Below are 22379 nucleotides of genomic sequence, written 5' to 3'. Positions count from 1 at the left end.
GGCCTTCGTTATAGCAAACAATGCAGTTATTGTAAAGCTAATTTAATAGTGTATTTTAAGCTCTGAAATTTGTATTTTAACTTGCAGGCATTGTGAGACTGTAGGTATGCTAGGATCTTAAAGTTATTTTTGATACAGAACAGAACTTGTTGTTAGTCTGGAAATATTTAAACTATAAGGAGTTGCTACTAAAACTATTTATACCTGAAATAGAAAGTCTTCAGTTCTATCTCTCCCAAAATAAATAACCATAGAATTTATTATATAGGGAGAGCTTATTGAACTGATCAGTATGCTTTATATAACGTTCCTTCTCTATTATTTGGCTCCCTGGTGCAATACTTAAAATTAAGTAGTAGAGCTTCCAATCAGACATCTGTCTTTCTATTCATGTTGAGATCTTAAGACATTCATCTGGCCTTGCATGTGAAACTTTCATTTCTCCTTGACCTGCATAGTCATTAAAGTTTCTTGTTTGGAGCCCACTTCCCACTTTCATCACTCTTATACTTCATCAGGTTATGGATATTTGACTTAATACTGTTCATTACTGCTTTCTGACTTATGCTCCCCTCGTTTCCTTTTTCTATTTTTATATCATGTTTACTTAGAACAATACTGAACAGATACATAATGTTTTTAGCTATTTACTAATCTTTCTCTTAAAGATTTTGTAGGAAAAATGTATGAGAATAGACTAAATTACAAAATTCATACTTGCTAGGTTTTTGTTTTTTTTAGACCCTGTAGTCCTTGCATTTTTTAGAGCTTGGGTACACAAAATTGGAATTTTGTTGGAAAAACTTTCATGAAAAGTTCATATATTTTCTACAATATTTTGAAAACTCAAATGGCAAGAAAGTATACAATTTAATGAGAAAGATACCTATTTTGATTTAGGTACCTTGAATGTATTACAAAAATGAATATCTTTTTTCCCCAGAAGTAGTTCTTTGTTGCTTTTAAATAGTCACAATTTTTCTGGTAGAAGTGTTCAGATACTTAAGGTTTAATAAAACTGTTTGCCTTCTTGCCAGTCATAAGAATTCCTCCCTCATCTCTTAACACCCTGTTGTGCTTCCATGAACACTCTTGCTTATTTTAAAACTGTCTCTCTTTTCATATTATGTCTTCTTGGGAGGAAATGAAAAATGTTTTGGACTCTTGTAAAAAGCATCATGAATGTCTTCATGTAAATTGAGGGGAAGGGAAGAAAAATACACATCCCTTTCTTATATTTGGAGGAAAGAGGAAATAGTTGTTCGTTTCACGCTTCATTTTTTTCAGGAAACAGCAGCAAAGTTGTGCCTTCTTCAGAATCTTTGTAAGGAGATAGGTCATATATTTTCCTTGATAGAAATGTACTGTTTCTGTTCATAAGCAACTAAGGATAGCTTTTAAAGCAACTGAATGAGAGTTGCAAAGGATGTGGCTACTTTAACATTTCAAAGAGAGGTGCTTTGTTCATGTTAACACACTTTGCAGAGCACTTCTTTGAAATACTTTGCATGGCTCTCCTTGCATTACTAAAGAACAAGTTAATAACAACAACAGGCTGGTCTGAAATCAACACCTGGCCCTGTTCTGTTAGCAGTACATCTTATTTTGCTGTATTGTTTTGCTTGCCCAAAGTTATATTAAAGGACTGCATTTCAGTATGCAGAATGACAAAATCTTAAAGAATGGCAAAGACAACTCATTACCTGGTGACTTGGGTTTATGCCTGACTCTAAAGCTTTTATTCATATTTGTACCCTCTGTCATCAGTATACTAGGTTTCTTTCTGAAAATCATTACAATATACTAAAAGTAACTGAATTGAAGCCTGAATGATTCACATGATGTGAGCAATTGCTCTATATTCAATCATCCACTTGTACCTGGTTGTTTTAGTTAAGTCATTAGTATAACAGTTCACAATGCTATTTTAAAGGAATTTAGATATGACCTTGGAGAAGGTATGAAAGCTGTTGAAGAGGTCTTGGACAAGAGATTACAGATTGAAGGAACTGTGAGATAGAAACTCAAAATAATCCCCCTTTGATTTTGTTTGGTATAAAATGGGACAGAGAGAAACTTAGGCAGGTTTTCAATATTCTGGTGGTATATCCTACAACAGTCAAGTAGCATTTCTGGAATCCTTGCAGCGCCTATTTCTTGACCTGGCCTACCTTAAAGGTAGGTACCTTGTCCAAGTCCCTCCTCAATGTTGTTTTATACCTTCCCCAAAGTCAGCTCTCAATTCCTTTACAGCTATTGAGATTTCCTGAAGCATATCATCAAACAATACTTAAAAATTATATCTCAACAATTTAAATGTATAGTACAGTGGTACCTCGGGTTACGAACGCCTCTGTTAATGAACTTTTCGGGTTACGACCAGCTCCGGCCACAAAAATTTACCTCGGTTTGCGAACTCCGCCTTGGGGTACAAACAGGATATGCGGCCATTTTCCCTCCCGTGACACGTGGTCCGCGGCCATTTTTCCGCCCCATCACGTGGTCCACAGCCATTTTACGCCCCGACATGTGGTCTGCGGCCATTTTCCGCCCCTGACACGTGGTCCACGGCCATTTTTCCTCCCCTGACATGTGGTCCGTGGCCATTTTTCCGCCCCGACATGTGGTCCGCGGCCATTTTCCGCCCCTGACACGTGGTCTGTGGCCATTTTCCATCCCTGACACGTGGTCCGCGGCCATTTTTCCTCCCCTGACATGTGGTCCGTGGCCATTTTTCCGCCCCTGACATGTGGTCCGCGGCCATTTTCCGCCCCTGACACGTGGTCTGTGGCCATTTTCCATCCCTGACACGTGGTCCGCGGCCATTTTTCCGCCCCTGACACGTGGTCCGCAGCCATTTTTCCACCCTGAAACGTGTTCTGCGGCCATTTTCCGTCCCTGACACGTGGTCGTAGGGAGGGGGACTCTCCCTCCAAGCAATAGCCGCCTCCCTGTCCTCCACGCCAGAACGGATTAACGGTAATTACCGTATTTTTCCGACTATAAGATGATACTTTTTTCTAAAATCCTTACGCTAAAAATCGAAGGGCGTCTTATTCAAGGAAGTCAGCCAAGGAGAGAACCACGCGGTTGCAAAACTGCCCATACTTTGTCTCTGTAGACAGACTTCCTCCTATTGCTAGCCTCCAATCACGAGTGAAATAGCTTGTCTCCCAAACAGACTTCCTCCAATCATGAGCTTTATGAAACTGATGTCAGCTGATGCTGAACAAACCAATTAGAGGAAGGCTGTTTGCAGAAACAAGCTATCGGCAGTTTTACTCATGATTGAAAGTAATCAGTTTTGCAAAAGAGCATGGAAACAGAGCTGCAGAGAGACGGTTTGGACCTCCTCCCACCGAGTGTATCAGGTAAATGTTAACTAATTACTAAATAAAAATGTATTCTGCACTATCTTTAAAATATTGATTTCTTAATTTTGGGTTGGAAAAGTGGGGGTCGTCTTGTACATGGGGGCGTCTTATTGACGGAAAAATACGGTACATTGAACCTTATGGGGAAATTTCCTTCGGGTTGCAACCAGGGTGCGACCAGAGTCACGGAACGAATTCAGTTCGTAAACCGAGGTACCACTGTATTTATCTCTAAATCATTTTCTAAGACAAAAAGCATCTTCAGAGTGCAGGAGCACAGACAGGAGCAGTTCTGGGCACAGAGAGAACTGCTCCTGTCTGTGCTCCTGCACTCTGAAGATGCCGGTCACAGGTGCTGGCGAAACGTTAGGAAACAAAACTTCAAGAACATGGCCACACAGCCCGGAAGACCCACACCAGCCATCGTATGCCGGCTGTGAAAGCCTTCGACAATACATATTTTTCTCTTTCTAAAACAAAAATCTGTTACTCATTTTGCTTGTTAGCATATAACAAAAGGTAGTTTAGCATTCATACAAATAACTGTATCAAGACTTGTATTTACTTAAAAGAATTATCTCAAACATAAACATGAAAAACTGTCAGGTTTAGCCCAAGGAACTCCAAGAGACAATGCAAAATCAGTTCAGCTATGTTTATTGGCTACAACCTCTAGCAAGAATCTTCCCAGACTGAAACCCCAGCTCCCAAGCCAGCCAGCCACAACACCGTGAATTCCTCAGGGAGGTGCCAGCCTCATCCTCTTATAGTTCCCATGCTCTTTCGGTGAACTAAGAAAACGCTTATCTCTCTGAGCCTGGCCTTCATAATTCCATTCCATCACAAGAACTGATTCAAGTTTTCATTTCAGATACAAGTAGTCCTTGTTTAGTGACCACAATTATTTAACGACTTGGTTGTTAAGCAAAGCAGCCACTAAATGAAAACACAACTGTGCTTATGGTCTTACTTCATCTTTCCTTTGCTTTACAGACCGGTGAAGGTCATAAATGCGAAGGTCGTAAAGTTACTTTTTCATCACTGTTGTAACTGCGAATGGTTGCTAAACAAGGCAGTCACTAAACGAGGGCTACCTGTAGTTGAAGCAGCATGACTTTCCCTTTTATACTCTTCTTAATTTAATAATAGCTCATATGCATGTCACGTTTGATGGATATTTATGAGTAGATCACCTGAATTAATACCTTTTTTCCATCAAATTGTAAAATATTCTTGTCAATGTAAATTTTCATGAAACAGATTGATATAGGTAAAAGGATACCCCAGTAAGTGGAATATCTGTTTGGTATCTTCTAACAGCATTCCTGACACTTTCCAGGGATCTCCTTAAGAATCAAAGGAAGAATTAAGATTTTAATAATGCAGAGTAGTTTATTTCAAATTAAGCTTTCACTTTCTTCATAGAATACTTTTTGTTTATTGACCTGTGACTACGTTTATTTTCCTTGGGCATTTCCTTTATTTGATTCATAAATATTTATTTTTTGATTGATTATATGTCATCAAGTCAGTTGACTTTTAGCATCCATATAGCTAAATTTTCTCTAGGAGGATCTGCCCCCAGCCTGGTCCTTCAGGTCTTCCAATCAGCTTGCATCACCGCTGTGAGTCCATCCACCTTGCTGCTAGTCATCCTCTTCATCTCATTCCTTCCACTTTTCTCAGCATTATAGATTTCTCAATTTCAGTGTGATCATTTGTACCTCAAGTGAAAACTCTGGGTTTATTTGTTTGATGATCCATTTGTTTGCTTTTTTGGCTATCCATAATGGGAGATTAAAGGGAGTTCATCTTGCTGGCAAGCCTTTTCTCTGTTGGCCCCATTTCTATGCAATATGTTACTCATAGAGCTCCCATACTCTTGTCCTTTTGGGAAGCCATAAAACCATGACTTAATAACATGGCACTTGGAACTTAGAGCTGTGGCATAGGTGGTTAGTCTCTTTAAACATTTTAATTATGTTTTAATGTTATTTTGAAATGTATGTGTTTATTGCTTATTTTTCTTACTTAAGCTGTTTGGAATCTTGAGAATATAAATTTTAGTAAGTGAATAAGTACTAGACAGAGGAGATATATGTACGTTGCTGTCTAGGTTTTATCCCTGAAAACCTGTTTGATGAAGAAATTATATATTCCAGAGAGAAAACATTATTTTTTTCATTGCAGTGCTCATCTCTCCCCCTTAAGCATCTTGCCAGCTTCTGCAGAGTAAGTATAAATTCCCATTGGTATATAAAATATTCATGAATATATTGTATATTGTTATGGAAGCTTTGCACTGTTGAGCTTTGGATGGATAAATATTTGCTGACTTTAGTATAGATAAAATGTGGAATTTATATTGGAATGGCTATTTAAAATACATATGAATTGTAATCCCCATCTTTTTTTTACTAATCTGCCACATACCCACATTTCCTGTTGGTCTAAGATCACATGGCTTATTTTGACCCTAGGTTTTCTTCTTTTGATCTTTCTTTTCTCTGTATCTCGTTAGTTCCTCTTTAAATTAAACCTTTGTATTATACAGTTCATCATTTAAACCACTAATTCTCAGATGGATTGCTATTCTTTCTGATTACCCTCAGTCTGCTTCCACTTCTAAAATTTCTCCTAGCCTTGATTTTCATTATGTCACATTGAATTGTGAGCTGTCAGAAGATTTCATGATGCCACAATAATATATCTAGTGATTATGAGTGCTTTATGGATAATGATCATTGTTTGCGTGTCTGTATTAATATTAATAATATTTCAGTTAGCAGAATGAGGTTTCAGATACAGCTAACCAAATGTAAAAGAAGTAATAAATAAGCACGAGTCTACAGTTAAAAGCTATATTAAGAAATCCAAAAAGTGTTCTTTAGAAAGGACATGAAACAATAGTAATATGATAGAAACAAAGTCTGGAGTTCATCCTTAAGTGAAATTCAGCCAGGTAGAAAGCAGGAGCAGTACATATCGAGGGATTAGCAGACTAGGGTATATTTACTTGTTTCAGCTTTTGTTTTAGGGTCAAATCCAGTAATTTTTTCCTCCAATTTTTAAAATTAAAAATCCATAGAAAAATATGTTGAATCAGAATATGGGATGGATGGATCTTGGACTTAATTTTTAAAGTTTTCATGCTTTCATATAGAATTGTAAAAGAATTTATTTTCTCAGTGTATAAGAAATTTGTTTTGATTATAGTGTCCTTTGTGTAGTTTGTTACTACACATTGGCGGCAGTCAGTCTAATTAAAAACTTAGAATGATTTATTTATATAACTTAGGCATACTCTCTGAGTCTATTTGATTGTAAAAGTGAATGAATAAACTAATTTCTTTTCAGTTGAATGTCCTCTGCTTGCTAGGAGCAAAATTGAGCAACAGGATTACATTTGAGAAAATAGACTATTAATACATATAATTATTTTATTTAAAGCATCTTGGAAAGAACAATTAGAGCAGCTGTAGAACAACATCTCTTTGATCTGCAGAGCAGCATAGATCAAGATCTCAAGAACTTACAGCACCAAGTGGTGTGTCATGAAGCAGATATTGAAGAAGATGAAAAAGGATCTAACAACCGGTAAGGTTTTGTTTTATATTGCTTATTTGATTACAAAAATCAGTTAATCATTTTAAAAAAGTTTTACCAAACAGTAATGTTAATGGGGGATTAATAAATTATTGCTATAGAAAATATATTTAATATCCTATAGATAAAGTATGAAATTGTATTGTTTATTAGTCTTGTTTTGGCACTATATGATGATGATAGTATGGATAATGAATGAAGATGATGATGATGACGATGGTACTTGGTGGCATTTCCATTATCCTCAATTTATTTCATATGAGATTTCATAGTGTCCTGATACTTTATTCATGCTGTGTTTGTTGAGTTTTTCTTCAACTCAATTTAGCAGCTGCCCAACTGTGGCAGATGATGATTTACCTGTGGGGCATTCTAACTAAATTAGGATTACTATCTGTAGATCATTGTTGATCACAGTATATTCTGTGATGTTAGCCAACTGCAAATAATTGACGCTCCACATCTGTACCCAAGCCAAATGATTAGTAAAAAGACACCTGCAGCATCTTTATGGCCTTTTGGAGTCCATTCTTTGTGGTAGTGGCATTAGGGGAATGTTTCATTTCCTTCCACTTTTTCTGAAGCAGTTCTTCAAGTAACATGATTGAATAGGCAGCAGGTGCTTTTTCAGAGATGCGAGGTATTTCAGAATGGTTTCAGTGTGATTAATCTGTATGAACTAACTACAGCCTACTTTTCTTTCTATGGCTGGTCTAAACTCCTTGCTTTTGGGGAATAGCAGACTCTAGAGATTATTGTAGTATATACAACCCAGGGCTGAATATGATAGGAGCAGTGTAAATTTTCCTCAAAAGTACAATTTTATAAATATTAGTATATGGATAATTGTGCTTATAACATTTATGAACATTTTATTTAATAATTGGATATTAGGAGTTACTTTTTTTTTCTTTTCTGAATGCAGTTGTACAGACTTTTATAAATCTATTCTGATTTTATTAATCCAGAATACTATAATCACCAAAATACCTAAATACCTAAAGTCCTTAACGTGAACCCATAAGCAGATAGTTATATGCAGGTAAAATTCTTTGTTTAGCATCTTGTTCCTTTTGTTAGGGATGATACTGAAAAGAATATTGCTAAAGATTATGAGAATCTTGGAGACTGCTCTGAAACAGTGAATTGCACTAATTTAGACTGTGAAATTGTACAACCTGTGTCTGAGGATAAAGAAAATTATCAGGTAAGAGTAGCATAAAATATGCTTCATGCATTTTGAGTTTTGTTTCCTGTGATTGTAGTATGAAAACATTTTAGTGCAATCTGAAATATAACCAGAAGGAGTAGTATTAGTGTGTTTTGTAAATATACCAACAGGATATCCTGCTGTAAACTAGCTATAATAACAATATTGTATAACAATATTCCCATTCTCTGTTGATATAACAGAGTCTCTAGACTATGCCTGTATTCTTCCTTGTAAATCAAATATTTATTGTGGTCATAGACCAGCATAATTCTTCCTTGTAACTCTGAGGTGGGGAACTTGAGTCTAATCCAGATTGCTAGTCAGGCCATGTAGGCCACAGGACCAGAGCTTGGCTCTTCTCTTGAAATGAGAGCTGAACTGGCATATGCTCCATATGTCTGTAAATACAGTTTGAGAAAGGCAAGTGGTGGTCCAAGCTATAAGAACTTTGCTTTTAGGCACTCATTTGGAACACCTGCAAGCACAGTTCTGTCAATTCCATGTAACAATAGACAGGAACAGTGCTTTTCTCCATGCAGGACATTAGTCCTGTCCCCCACTTCTGGACTTAAAAAAATTGCAGACCAAACTCAGTTTCTTAGCACAAGAGGCCATCAATATGCTAGCAAGTTTTTCCACTTTTCCAAGTTTTCCTCCCCTTTTGGCTCAGGAGACTGTACTCTCCATGCCCTTGGGGAAAAAAATGATTTGCCCTGTGTTCTTTGACTTTTTTTATCATCTGTTATTCTAAATCTTTTAACTAAAATATTCTCATTATTTCCAATTAAAACTGTTTACTTTGCCATCCCTCTCCTTGTCTTCTACTCTGAAGGCTTTCAGAGAAGTAGCCAAGTGCAATATCTGTTAAGGAACACATGAAATTTTGATACATTTGTTCCTGTAAGAAGTTAGCTGAATTGAAAATAAAAGGTATTTTCAAGATAACCTAGGCAACATGATGGAAAAGCAGGGAATTGTATGCAGATCATTTCAGAACAGTTCAGGGTTCTAGCAGAGAATCTTGTTCCATTCTCTTCAGAGACCAATGTTAGGGCTTACTTGCCACTGGGAAATAGAGTATAATCCAGTAGTTATATGGCACTTAGCTAAAATTTATTTTTAAACCTTTATTGTTATAGGGAAAAGAAGGTTAATTGGTAAAAAGCTGGAATGTTGTTCCCACCAAGTTTAGTTCCAAAGTGTTACTACCCCACATTTTGTCAGACTTTTTTTTCCTCCATTTTATGTCTGCCAATTATATCCTGTGCACACTTGTGGGTTCCAAATATCAGTTGGATTTCATTCTAAGTGCCTGTCAAGCTATACATTAGGGCTTTGCAGCACTTCAGATTTGAAGGTGAAAAGGTGCTTTGGAGCTTGGGCACTCACATAACATTTCTCAGCAACTCAGAGCAGCTGTGTTTTTTCTTGAGATTGAATAGCTGCCTTCTATAACTACAGTACATTCCTTGGAGAAGACACATTTATATTAAGGTGTTGCTGACAGGTAGGTTAGGACAGAATGAACAATATTTTGTTCTTGCTAGCCTAGGTCTTTTTCTCCAAAAGGGTTTGTGCTTGTGCAAATAAAATATATGATTTTTGTAATGTCCTCCATGACATGTTTTTTCAAGAGCTACATTCCCAAGAATATTGCAAAATATCTTGCCTTTTTAGAACCCTGCTTCTGAGTGAACATAAGTTAAAGAAAAAATTAACAAAGGGGAGGCATTGTAGAAAAGCTTCAGGGATAGAATAGAGTTCAGAATTTAAAAAGGAAATGATAATGTTTATGGTAAATTTACCACTCTTCCTTCTAAAGGAAGATATAATTTTGTAGGAAGCTAATTAATGTAGTCCTTGTCATACAAATGAGCATGTTTTGTAGGGGATTTTCAATTACCGTACTACTCTAACAACGCATAGCCAAATTAGTCATCTTTGTGTGTATATTAGAATCATCTGCTAACTTCTTTTACTAAGTTTTACATAATGTTAGCATGCTACCAGTATATGAGATAATACAAACTATTAGTAAAAGTGGTTGCATTGAGAATCCCATATGTACTCTTTCAAGGAATATCCCTGGAAAATGCAAATATTAATATGTATATAACGCTCAGTTGTGAGGTACACCTGATAGTACAATAGTTTTGTTCTTCCTCCCATTATAACAGAAGATGTACATAAGACCCATAATCTTAAATAAACTTTCTGTTGATTTAATCACTGTTGTTACTGAGCCATTTATAAATTCTTCAAATTAAATAGCCAAGAAATTGAATGCATACGTTTAGAATAGTAGTAAACATGCAGAAGCCATAGAAATAGAAAAAATATCAGGGATATGCAAAACTTGTAATTTCCAGAGACTGGCGTTTCTGGAGAACTTCAGAAGGTTTTGCTCCTCCTCTGGGTCACGCTGAACCTGCTGAAGATTCTCCCCTTGCAGGGATGGTTTGGTGGGGTTGGTTGGTTTGTTTTTGGAGTTCTCCAAACTGGAAGTGGTTCAGTGTGTTTTGGGAGTTGTAATGCCCCTGGAACATCATGTTCAGAATTCCTTGCATGATTTCTGAAAAACTGCCAGATTACCCCTGGAATGGCACAATCCTGATGTGGGTTTTGCACATAAGATTTGGAAAGCATCACTGAAGAAGGAAAAACAAATGAAGAAGCCCCAAAACAAATCCAGGAACAGTAGAGTGAGAGGAGTTGTTTGCCAGTAGTACCTATTTCAACCTGAAAAGTTGATCTTCAGTGGCCCATTTGTATGTTTGAAAATTTAGCCCCATTAATATCAGAAATATGCAACAATTCTAGGCATTGACATTTGGCCTTTGAATGGCGTGCTGGGAGCTATATTCCAAAAAATGGGTGGAGTCAGAATGCCCATATAATTTATTTCAATTTCAATTTAATTCACAGAGTTAATTATCCAAGTACTTACAGTGTTCTCTTTCTGTCACATTAAAAATTATATGTTTTCAGCATTTGGGTCAGGGCTCTGGGAACTGAATACTGCTCTGTGCATTCAGGTATAAATGTGCATTACTTAAAAAGGAAAAGGACTGATGGCTTTAAACTATCTGAAGTATGTTTAGCTATCTTCGGATCCAAGGGATACAGAAGAGAGACTATATTAAGAATCAGTATTACTGCTTAGCAGTGAATTAAGTATTTTTTCCTACAAGCTGTCCACAAGGATTAGTCAATAATCAGTTTTAATACGATTTTCTGATTGTATTAAATGCAGATATTTTTTATTAAAGTTTAACAGTTAAGCCAATTTTAACTGTGTGCCTTTACTGGTGGCATGAGTGCTTTCTGCCAGCAACATTCTATCCATGTTGCTGCTTTATTTAGTAACAAGGATTAATAGTATCTTTTAGAGTCCAGCAGATGGCTTATTCTGCATAAGCTGAGGACAAGTCCTCAAAATCCTTGTTGTTAGTACAGTATTTTGTTTACATCTTCAGGCCTCAAACTGATCTACATTACCATACTTCAGTGGGGGCACTTCAAAACTTTTTCCCCCAGAAATTAAAGTAACTAAATGGTTTTGAATAAAATAACTGATTTTAAATTGCCTTAGAATTGCAGAATGTTTTAGCTTGCTTTCTTTCTTAAAACAGAATGGTGGGAACCATGCTAAGATCTTTGTTTTCATCAATAGGCTGCAGGCGTATTGTTGAAGCCATGTGATGACGGAGGTGAAGATAAAGAATCCTTTGGAAATAAGTATGTACTGCAGTATACATGAGAACATTGGAGCTGGGGCCAAGATTCTTTTTATCAATGTTAGCTTTATGAGTATCTGTTCTTCCAGAATTGGTTTCCTTAGTATGAGGACATCTGTCGCTGGAATAATCAAGACAATGGCTATACACAGGGCATTTAGAACTGTGAGATGGTAGTATTAAAGCCAGATTGTAACCTTATTTTGTGTTATAGGATACAGGAAGGTTAATTTAATGTATCTAAGCTTTTGTTGGGTAGGAAAAAGCCCAAAGTCAAGTAAGACAATAATTTCATATAAAAAAATTATATCTTCCTGCAACTCAGCCAGTCTGTTTTCTTTTATGTAAACTAATTTTTATATTATTTTTTTTTATAAATCTTGCTTACCATTGATTAAAATTCCAGAAACCCAAGTAAACCAGATTCTTTAAAGTTTCTCAAGCCAAGTAAACTAGTTTTTTGCAATAAATTCAGGTTCAGTTTTATAAATCACGATGAAACAAGTTTAACAATGTTTGCCATGATTTTTTGAATTGAGGAACTGTGATTTGTTATTAGTATTAAATCATAATTAGAAAACATTATTTTAAGTGCTTTGCAAACCATTTCTTTTGTACAGTACTCTTTGACATAACAGCTAAATTGATAAATCATAATTACAGCTTTGATGAAATGGCTTCCAGGTAATGCTGTCTGATGCAATGAATATACACAGATGTTTTGCTAGCGATGATACTAACTTCTTTGAAGCGGATTTGAAATGCCTTCAGGGCGTAATATTTGTTACCAAGTTTCAGATCTATTCTGAAGAAACTAGCAAGTTAGCTAGTGAACTGTCAGTATATAATCATTGCCTCATGAGCCAGTAATTTCATTTGTGAATAACTTCTATGAAAACATACAGTCTTGTTTTTTTGTTTTTTTTTTTGCTATTCCTATTAAACTGCTTTTATTGGTTACTATCCCTAGACTATGGGGGTAGGTGAAAAGTGTTAAGGAAAAAGTTCTTTGTTCTGGTTTATCAGATGAAAGCTAAGCTTACTTTGTTTTAATATGATATGTCTGAGTTGAGTCCATAAGAAAGCTGTAAAAGAATTGTCATCATAGGTGTTTTGAAATAATCTTCCCAAGCCCTAACTTCCTTTATAGGCAAGACTGTACATCATTTGATGGTGGTAGAAAAATGACGTCACACGTGATTCTGGTGAGACCTTGATTTTTTTCTTTTCCTTGTAAACCTAGGCACAGTTTAAAATGTATATATTTGTGAATATATTTCCATCTTTTAACTGCATGAATATTAATTTAATTTTATGCATAGGTAGTATTGATAGTATGTGTGGACTTCCTGTTCCATATATCTGTAAACTTTTAGTTTACTTATTGTTTGCTTATATTTCATATCCTTTTTTTCAGGCAGAAAACTATTGAAAGTCCACAAAACAAAAATGTACATTGTATGCTGAAAGTTATTGATCCTATAATAGCGTTATTGTTTATTTACAGGATTGTGTTAGCAACATTTCTGATCAAAATGTGAAAAATGAATCAGAAGAACTGAAAAACAGAAATAATAATGCTCCTGAAGCAACACTGTGTGCCCCTCTACCACATCTTGATTTGAAGAATGTGAATGGTGGTGACAAATGGGAAGGTAATTCTTGAGTTTATTGATATTTTGCAAGGATTTGTTAATTTTAAGAATTCAAGTGTATGATCAACAGAAGTGTATATTTGTTTATATTTAATAATATTTTATTTCAAATCTATATAGACTAGTAGAAATCTATTTAAAATGAATGAGTAGAACAAAAAGTTATGTTTTGGGAAGTTGAAACTTCCAAATGTTAGTTGAAGTTGCCAGTAATTCTAACAATTAAAAAAAAAATCTGCTTAAAGTCTGTGAAAGTGGTCAGTTCCTGTTAATATTCTTCTACAAAATAGGTGGTTTTCAAAATTTGTGTACCACCTGGTATACCTGTTTCTCAATTTATAAGTTGCAGAGATTGCTGGGGACCATTACAACAATTGTGCAAAGGGTGTTTTACCCCTTACCTATCCCTACAGCTAAGATGTGTTGTCTTTGATGATACAGGACCAACCCCATATTCCACTGTAAAAGAATGTATGAGAGAGCTTAGCTAGAGCTTCTCTGTCATACTTCTTTCTTGCTTTTTTTATTGCATCAAGGGAGACATGGACTCCCTTGCCCATTTTGTTGTTAAAGGATCCAAGTGGTAATAATGCTACTATGTTCCCTGCCTCAGTTTCCTTGAGGAAAAAACCATATTATCCATGTAGCAAATAATGGCTTAGCAACCGCCATATTTATCATGGCTATCATGTGCCAGCAATAACTATGACTATTTATATAGATATATACAGTTGTTGTAATATGCAGATTTCAAAAGAAAATACTCTATTTTAGAACATCAACATTCATATCCATCTTTGATGGGCTAAACGTAGTCATAATTTACAATGTAAAACTAATGTTGATGTTCTGTTTAGTATTTAGGAATGGGGTTGGGTCTTTTTTTTTTTTTCTGATGTATTGACATGAAGTGCAATCTCACTTCCATGAAAACATTTTGAAGAAAATTTCTACAGAATCTGCACTAACTAAAATTAATATTAAAACTTTACAAATGGTTCAGTACATTCAACTTCAGCATTATCTTCTTCCTTTTACAATTCTTTTTTTCTCTTGTATGATGTTCCTGGTAGTGCTGCTATATGTGGGCAACCATATTTTTTCCATACAATTAACAAACAAGAAACAGCATGTAAGGATATATGGCTGTTTCCAGAAGCTCTTTCATAAGGAGGCACCATTATTTTTCTACCTGTTCAGATAGCTTGAAGAAGGTAGCCTCTAGACCCCATGCAATCTGTAGGTAATCAAACAATACAAAGGTTTTTATAACTGTGGATCAATCTCAGGGATGTCTAGGTGATGCCAGTTGGACAGGTTTTCTCAAAATGAGAAGAAAATGAAATTCTCCCCACGCCATTGGGTGAGACATTCAAGTTATTTTTCTGTTGTATAATAACAAAAACGAAGTGATTCCTAACAGGAGTAGGTGTACATTAGGAACGTGTAAAACATTGTTTTCCATTATGTTTGAAGAATGAAATGTTTGCTACTTATATTTTAGTTATTTCTGTTTGAACAAGTATATTCTGTTAATAATTGGTATATGCTTCTGCATCATGCTAAGCGGTTAAAGTATAATTTCTCATGAGAATGAGCCTGGAAGGTACCAGTGATTCTTGCTTTCTCTTGTTGCTTCATATGCTAAAAGTATAGGAGTATTCCTAGATAACGATAGTCTACCCTTATAGCAACATCCAAATTGCAAAATTATGGTTTCTGCTTATCTTGCAAACTGAACCAACCAGTTGTGATATTAACCTTTATTTGGAATTAATTTCCAAATGAATGGTAATGTTTGTTCTAACTTTCCTCTGAATCTAAGGATAAAGCGTGTATATTTTGATCATATAGCTACTTAAAATGGCTCTTCATTTAGACAGTAGCTTCTTGCTTCACTTGCTGATATACTCTGGGAACAGGATCCAAAGAAATGCAATGCATTAAAAGTTCCAAATGTTTCCCTTCTGGTGATTAATTGAATGCAGCTCAAGAATATCCTCAGACCTTAGGGATTACTTCAAGGGGAGGATTAGGGGCTACTATTGGGCGAAGCTGAAAGTCCCTTTGTACTCTTAGAAGATTGTGCAAAGCGCTTTGGATCCTGAACTAAGTTTGCTCATTCTCTGTTCTCTTTTTCAGTCAATTTGAATTCTTGTATATTAAACTTTATTGTTAAACTAATTGGATTTCCTGTTAATCACATGAGATTCAGGTCTAGTTTAGTGATTTGCAGACTTGTTCTGTTGCATTATCAGAAATTTGCTTCATTTTTTAAATGTATATCTTGTTAATTCAGCCAAATGCATATGTTGGACACATAAATAATAAGAACTATGAATTTTCTCTGCATTTTGGATTGTTATTTTTAAACACATGTGAGCAAAATCTGTCCTGTGTGTAAATTTATTTTTGTTTGAAATGTGTTTTGTTAAACATGGAAAAGCATGTGGCTTTTTGTTTGTCACCTCTGATCCAACACTTTTGGAAAGGCTTTTAATTAATAAAGGGCTTAATCTTGAATGGTGTTGGGCACTTGTTAACTGCTCCGTTCAGTTGAGAATTGAGTGCTCAGACCTGGCCCAGAGTCAATTGGAAGGCTTTCTTTGTGGTGCTGTACTTCCTACGTGTTATTTATAGTTTGTTCTAACTGTGCGATGTGTTCACTTCAGTATTTTTTGCCATTTTTTTTCATTTATTAGCGCCATGCCCTATCACTTTTCCCCTCATTGATTTCAAAACAATGCATCTACAGAGAGAAGGGGAGGGTAAGTATGGTTCGCCATACATTCAGTTACTGCCTCTTTCATGGTTTATAGTTGCTTTCAAATTACCCCTTTTACCTGCTGCCTTCTGAAGGGTCATGGCTTATGATTGGTGCAATGCTATGCATATAAAAGTTCCCAGGTTGACATGCTGGCACATTCAGTTAAATGATTTTAGCCAGTAGAACAAGGAAAGACTGCCTGATAACCTGGGAAAGCCGCTGCCAGCCAGAGAAGACAGTACTCTGCTAGTTGGACCAGTGAAGTGTGTCTGTATAAAGCAGCTTTATAAGTTCACACCATGACGTCATGTCTGGTTTGCCTTTTTGTAATCCAATAACTTTTATTTTAAACAAGGGATTCTTTAAAATATATTTTGGTGTTTGGTGGGAAGCAGGTATAAGTGGGTCAATCAACATTTTATTGTGTTGTCACTGTATTGTTTAAGACTATCTTATAAATATAAGATTTGCACTGGAAAATAAAATACAGTATTTATATCATCCTGTTTCTCTGATTGTAAATAGAGACAGATTGAGCACCTGTGTGTGTGTGTGCACACACACAACACATGCATACTTTTTTCAAGGGACATCAACAAGGTTTTCCTTTCTTGAATTATTCTAATCTTTCAGATTCCTTAGAACAGCCACAAATTATTTCACAAACATACATTTTAACACATTACTTGTATCTTTAATGTACAATGTTAAATATTATTCATTTACTTTCTTCAAAAAGAATTAATGCTCCTTCAATAGAATGATTATTCTTTAATATCAATACATGGAGGAAGTCAAGTCTTGTATTGTAGTGTAACGTTGGGGCTTGCACATTATTATCTAAAATCTTTATGTAAATGGATTGATGCACCATGTTGCACTTGAAGGATTTCAGTGTGCTTTCTGTTTTGCACAAAAAGTACCTGTTCATATGGTCTAAAGCACATAATTAAAATGCACATGATACATATCTAGTGTACAATACAATATAGTTTTATATATTAATGCATGGTGATTAATAACATATGTTAAGTTGCATACACTTATTGGAAGGTTGTTGTATATGTTTAAGTGTATTGGGCTATTTTCTTTTTGTTTGCTTTGACATGTAGCTTTCCAGTGCATTTCATATTCATTTTATTCACATGGTGAATTTACAGCTGTGTTTTCTTGCAGTCTTCTAATATCCCAGTGCCATTTGTTTTTTATTTCCTTCTAGAGCCATTTCCTGCTTTTAAATCTTGGCAGGAAGATAGTGAATCTGGAGAAGCTCAGCTTTCTCCACAAGCTGGAAGAATGAATCATCCTCTAGAAGAAGATAGCCATCCCATATTGGCACACCGGAGTTTGGATTTTGGGCAAAGTCAGCGTTTCCTGCATGATCCAGAAAAAATAGATTCTTCATCTAAAGCGCTTTCTTTTGTTAGGTAAGTAATTGTCATTCACAGATACATGAGAGAAATTGTTCCTGTCTTGTGTTAGGATGTAGAATTTTTCATTCATCTTTAACTCCAAAATCACGAGTGTCAGGATCATGTAATTGTCTTCTATAAAGTTCTATCTTGTCTTTCTGGAAAGCTTCTGAGTAAAATAAAAATGTATGTAAAGTTTGTAAAATGAAAGAAAAAAAATGGTTTGTTTGAAGAGAGTATACCTTTTCAGGAGAATAGTTTTTATTATTAGCTGAAGTTTGGAATAGATTTATCTTTTTTCAGTTGCAAGTTGTGTGTGGAGTAAAAACTCAACCTGTTGGTGCTTTTATGCACATATCTTAAGGAAATTCCAAATCTGATGTAATTTTAATACTCCTGTATTCCTGTTTATTCTTATATTATAATAAAACTGATGATAATTGAGTTAAAAAAAAGAAACAGTAAATTATAGCAGTGCAGATTTAAGGAAAGGCGATTCCATGGCACACTTTCTTTTCCTGAGAAGGACAAAAAGTTGTGGTATTTTAACGGAGACGTCTTTTTAATTCAGTTCTGGCTATGTATTGTTTTCATTTCATTACTTTGATAAAAGAGCACATTTTTGCCTATGATGTTTTTAAAAATACATATGTTAAAGTATTAGTAAAGCTGTTTTATGTTTTACTTAAATGAAGGAACAAAGTTTATGTAGAAAGTTTGTTCAGTCAAAATTTCAAACTCCTTCAAGCATGTATTACCTTCTTCTCACAAGTCATCTGCATAACAAAGAGTAGGGACAGTATAGAACTGCCATGAATTTACAGTTACTTAATACTTTGAAACATATTTCCTAGCTGCAAAAAAGTTGTCCAAATTTTTAATGTAGAAGTTTTAGGAAGTGCTGGTTCTTTTCAAACTATTTCAGTATTTCTCCTCATTTTTTACGGAGGCCTCCTGTCTCTAAATTCTGGCATATTTGCTTATCATGCAACTGTTAAATTATGCTTTGTGCCTTAGTTGTCAGAGAGGGATTGGATATGGCCTTTGGTAAAACCATTTGCAACAGCCTTCACTTGAGGTAATCAGCATTGTCACCTGGAGATTTTGGCTGAGTAATTGTTCATTTCTCTGTACCGAAATCAAAGAAAAGAAAAACATATTTCTTATTTATATCTGGTGTGTTCTTTTTTGGGTATCTGTGCAGTTATATGACACATATTTAAGTAATAATGTATTAAACAGTACACCTTCCTCTTGAGAATTCTTTTGGGAGGCAAACTGAAAATACTGAGCAGGAAGGTGATTGCTTTATCTCCTTCAAGCATATAATGATATTGGAGTAGTAGTTGATTAAAACAGGAAATGAGTTGGTAGAAAGATGTGATTGTAATACAGTTTTAGGCTAAAATGTTCAAATTACCGAAAGTAATATTCTACTTTATTTTCTGTTGGTCAGAGTCTATCTTGTGTAATGTGTTCAGTTTGCAGCACCACACTTTAAACATTATTCAGACAAACTGGAACAGATTCAGGGAAGGATCATTAGCATGATTAGGAAACTAGAACTAATGTTATATGAAGAGAGATTGAAATAATTGTGAATATTTAGCTCTGAGAATATTAAAGGAAGATGCAGTTGTAGTTTTCATACTTGAAGGGATGTCACACAGAAAAGGCCAAGATCTGTTTATCCATGATTCCAGAGGTCAGGTTGCAGAAATGTTTAAGAAACATTTTTAACAGTAATGATAGCATGACAGTGGAACCAATTCTATGATGAGGTAGTGGGTTTCCCTTCATTTATTGTATCTGAGTGGAGTCTAGATAGCCACTGCTGATAGATATTTTAGTATGGATTTTTATAGAAAGCATTTGGTCAGACTTAATGGCTTATATACCTACTGCCAGCTCTGTGATTCAGTAGAGGTGCACAATTGCCAGTCTATCTTTGGTTAAAAAACCTTAAATTCAGTTATATGAAAGGGATCATTAGTTTACCTAGGAATAGGATATTGAACACTGTCACTTCCACTGTAGACATAGCTGTAGTAATGGGCATGAAATTCTGTTTCTGGAACAACAGAAAAAAAGCTAATATTATATTTATCATAACTATGTGAGATGTGGTAATGCAAGATGAAATATTCTGTGGTCTTCCTCCTTTATTATTTCTGTAAAAGTGCAAGCTAAGGTCCAAAATTGGTATCTGATCTTGTAAAAATTAATGTTGAATGCTTAGGACATGCATAATATATCTGCATATTTTCATGCTGTGTAAATATGTACACAAGAGAATATAGTTAGTGCAGGTGAAAGTAATTAGAGTTCATTGTATGAAGCTGGTATTCTAGAGAAAAGTTGACTCCAAGTTCAGAGGATAGGTATTTGATTGATGAAAGTAATATAATATTGTGGATTTAATTTTCAGTTATTTTTCATATATTTCCAATATGAAGTTTACCTGTCTCTTGGTTTCATACTGGGTTAACATTTTTATCGTGCTACTAGGGGTGACTCCAGAATCTCTTTCCTAAAAAGCCACTGCCAGCTTAGATTCATTCAGTACAAATGTGAAATTAGGATGTTTTATCCAATGAGCAACTCTTTATTTTCATGCTGAATATCATTTATTATTTTAATACATATTTCATCAATTTAGACAGCATCTTCATTAACTGTCATCCAGTAAATATGACTCCTTGACTGCTTACTCCTAACTCTTAAACACAGATATAGTGGTGAATATTACCTATTGTCAACATGACTTGTAGAATTATTTTAGATTGTTGATTCTAAATGTACAATGTATAGAAAACTCAAGCTTTGCTGATTTTAGAATTAAATATGATTTTTATTGATTGAATGATAAAAGAAACAAAAATAGCACAGGAACACTGTCATAAAATCTTTATACTCCAAATTATAGATTTAGTAAGGACTGGCTCTAAAGTGGACTTCCTAAATGCTCTTTAAAATGGGGAAGCTGTCTGTTTAAAATCACTATCCTTTGACAGGGAAGAAAAGCCATGGGAAAGCGGTGAAGGGGTGCCGTAAATGTTCTTTTCAAAGAATGAGTAGATTTCTAATGCTTTAATGCTTTCAAACTAAAATGAACAGAAAAACATATTATATATTGTACTAAAATCTTAAGAAGTGCTACATTGGTAACTAAATTGATAACCTTCAGTTGAAGTAAGTTAAATAAATAAGGGGTGATATATATTGACAAGAAAAATGAGCTTTAAATTTTCTGGGAATATGTGACCTGTTTTGGACTGCTCATAAATCCCAGCCAATATGCCCATTGATCAGTGATTATAAGATCCTAACACTGGTAGAATGCTAAAACATTTCAGTCCATTTATTTCTGCATTCTGTCTGCTTTTCTGTTAATGAACTGAAATAAGAATTGAGACAAAATGTACATTTTTGTCTATATTTCTATGCATTAGATTGCTTTTTAGCAAGTTGTGTGGAAAAGTTATATTTTTCTTCATAGATGTGGTCCTGCAGTAATTTAATTGGTCTTAGATGTCATGGTTTATGACTTTTGGAAAAAGTCTTGAGCCACAGAAAGGGGTTACCCTAGTCAGTGTCTCAGGCACTTGATTAAGAGCTTTTTTACTTGCCATGTTCTCTTTTCAGCAAAACAGTAATTTATAGTAAATATTGATAACAATATTGTATAAGCAAAAATTAATTTTGTTCTCTTTGTTCCATGGATTTTGTGATGGAAACATAAATGTACACCTGTTTGCTCTTTTTTATTTCTGAATATTTGTATATGTGTGTATGTGTGTGTATATATGCATATATAGTACCTACAATACCACCTCTTCTTTTAAATTCAGAACTCGAAGAGCGGCATTTAGTAGTTCTAAGGATGATAGAAGGGAGGAAAAGACTCCATATCAGGTGGTCAAAAAGTTGCAGAAAAAAATAAGACAGTTTGAAGAGCAATTTGAGAAAGACAAAAACTTCAAGGTAATTTTTTAGATTATTTTACACTGCTGTTTACGATAGTATGTATTTGCTTTTACTTTATAAAAATGAGCCTGCTGAACTAGGAGTGGGTGACCCAGTTTCTAGTCCTCCCTTAGGCGCAGAAGCTGGCTAGATGACTTTGGGACAGTCATTCCCTCTCATACTTAGATTGGAAAATTCAAAACCATCTGTCTACCAACCAGCAGTGGACCAGCATTGTAGATTACCATAACCTTCAATGAAGAGGCTTTCATTTGGCAGTTGACTGATTTGGGATGATGATGATGGTGATGGTGATGATAAATTCAGATACAATTGCTTTTCAGATAACAAGTGTCTGCAAATTATCTTATACTGTAAAATAATATACACAGAAAACATACTTACCTGTTATTAAGAGCTCTAGAATCTTTCAGTTTCTGCTAAATAAATCAGAAGAAAGAAAGGAAGCTATACTTGAGGATTTGGCTGGTAGCTGTAGATATGGGGAAAGATTTTAAAATTCTGTTTACGTGTCTTCTCTTTCCAAGGAGTAGCACGCATTAATTATTCCCTAATATCCTAAAAACTACCCTGTGAGACATGTTAGCCTAATAGAGTGATGGGCTCAAGCTCACTGGGTGGGTTGTAC

At 35.0% G+C, this 22379-nt stretch overlaps 1 protein-coding gene and 1 long non-coding RNA gene across 5 annotated transcripts in view; one reads left to right on the top strand and one right to left on the bottom strand.

Moving 5' to 3' along the window:
- The window catches only part of FAM13B (family with sequence similarity 13 member B), a 76523-nt gene that overhangs the window by 31339 nt on the left and 22805 nt on the right, over positions 1–22379 (top strand). For 3 of the 4 annotated variants that reach the window (XM_088133800.1, XM_088133801.1, XM_088133798.1), the window contains 9 exons: positions 5565–5606; positions 6825–6971; positions 8061–8187; positions 11867–11931; positions 13081–13135; positions 13438–13585; positions 16288–16353; positions 17572–17779; positions 21616–21748. In XM_088133800.1, the coding sequence (XP_087989926.1) occupies positions 5565–5606; positions 6825–6971; positions 8061–8187; positions 11867–11931; positions 13081–13135; positions 13438–13585; positions 16288–16353; positions 17572–17779; positions 21616–21748 (991 nt within the window). The remainder of the gene's footprint in view (positions 1–5564; positions 5607–6824; positions 6972–8060; positions 8188–11866; positions 11932–13080; positions 13136–13437; positions 13586–16287; positions 16354–17571; positions 17780–21615; positions 21749–22379) is intronic. The other variant, XM_088133799.1, reaches the window with a different exon arrangement.
- LOC148216661 (uncharacterized) lies at positions 481–22172 on the bottom strand. The gene is made up of 3 exons (XR_015794781.1): positions 22136–22172; positions 4657–4720; positions 481–1880 (listed from the first exon to the last, which is right to left on the bottom strand). It is a non-coding gene; the product is annotated as an uncharacterized LOC148216661 (long non-coding RNA).

Source organism: Python bivittatus, unplaced genomic scaffold, assembly GCF_059951505.1.
Source record: "Python bivittatus isolate LINGU-HERP-01145 unplaced genomic scaffold, Pbiv_v1 ctg000080_np1212, whole genome shotgun sequence".
Taxonomy (NCBI): domain Eukaryota; kingdom Metazoa; phylum Chordata; class Lepidosauria; order Squamata; family Pythonidae; genus Python; species Python bivittatus.
Note: the sequence above shows the minus strand (reverse complement) of the source record. Positions and strands in the feature narration are given on the sequence as shown.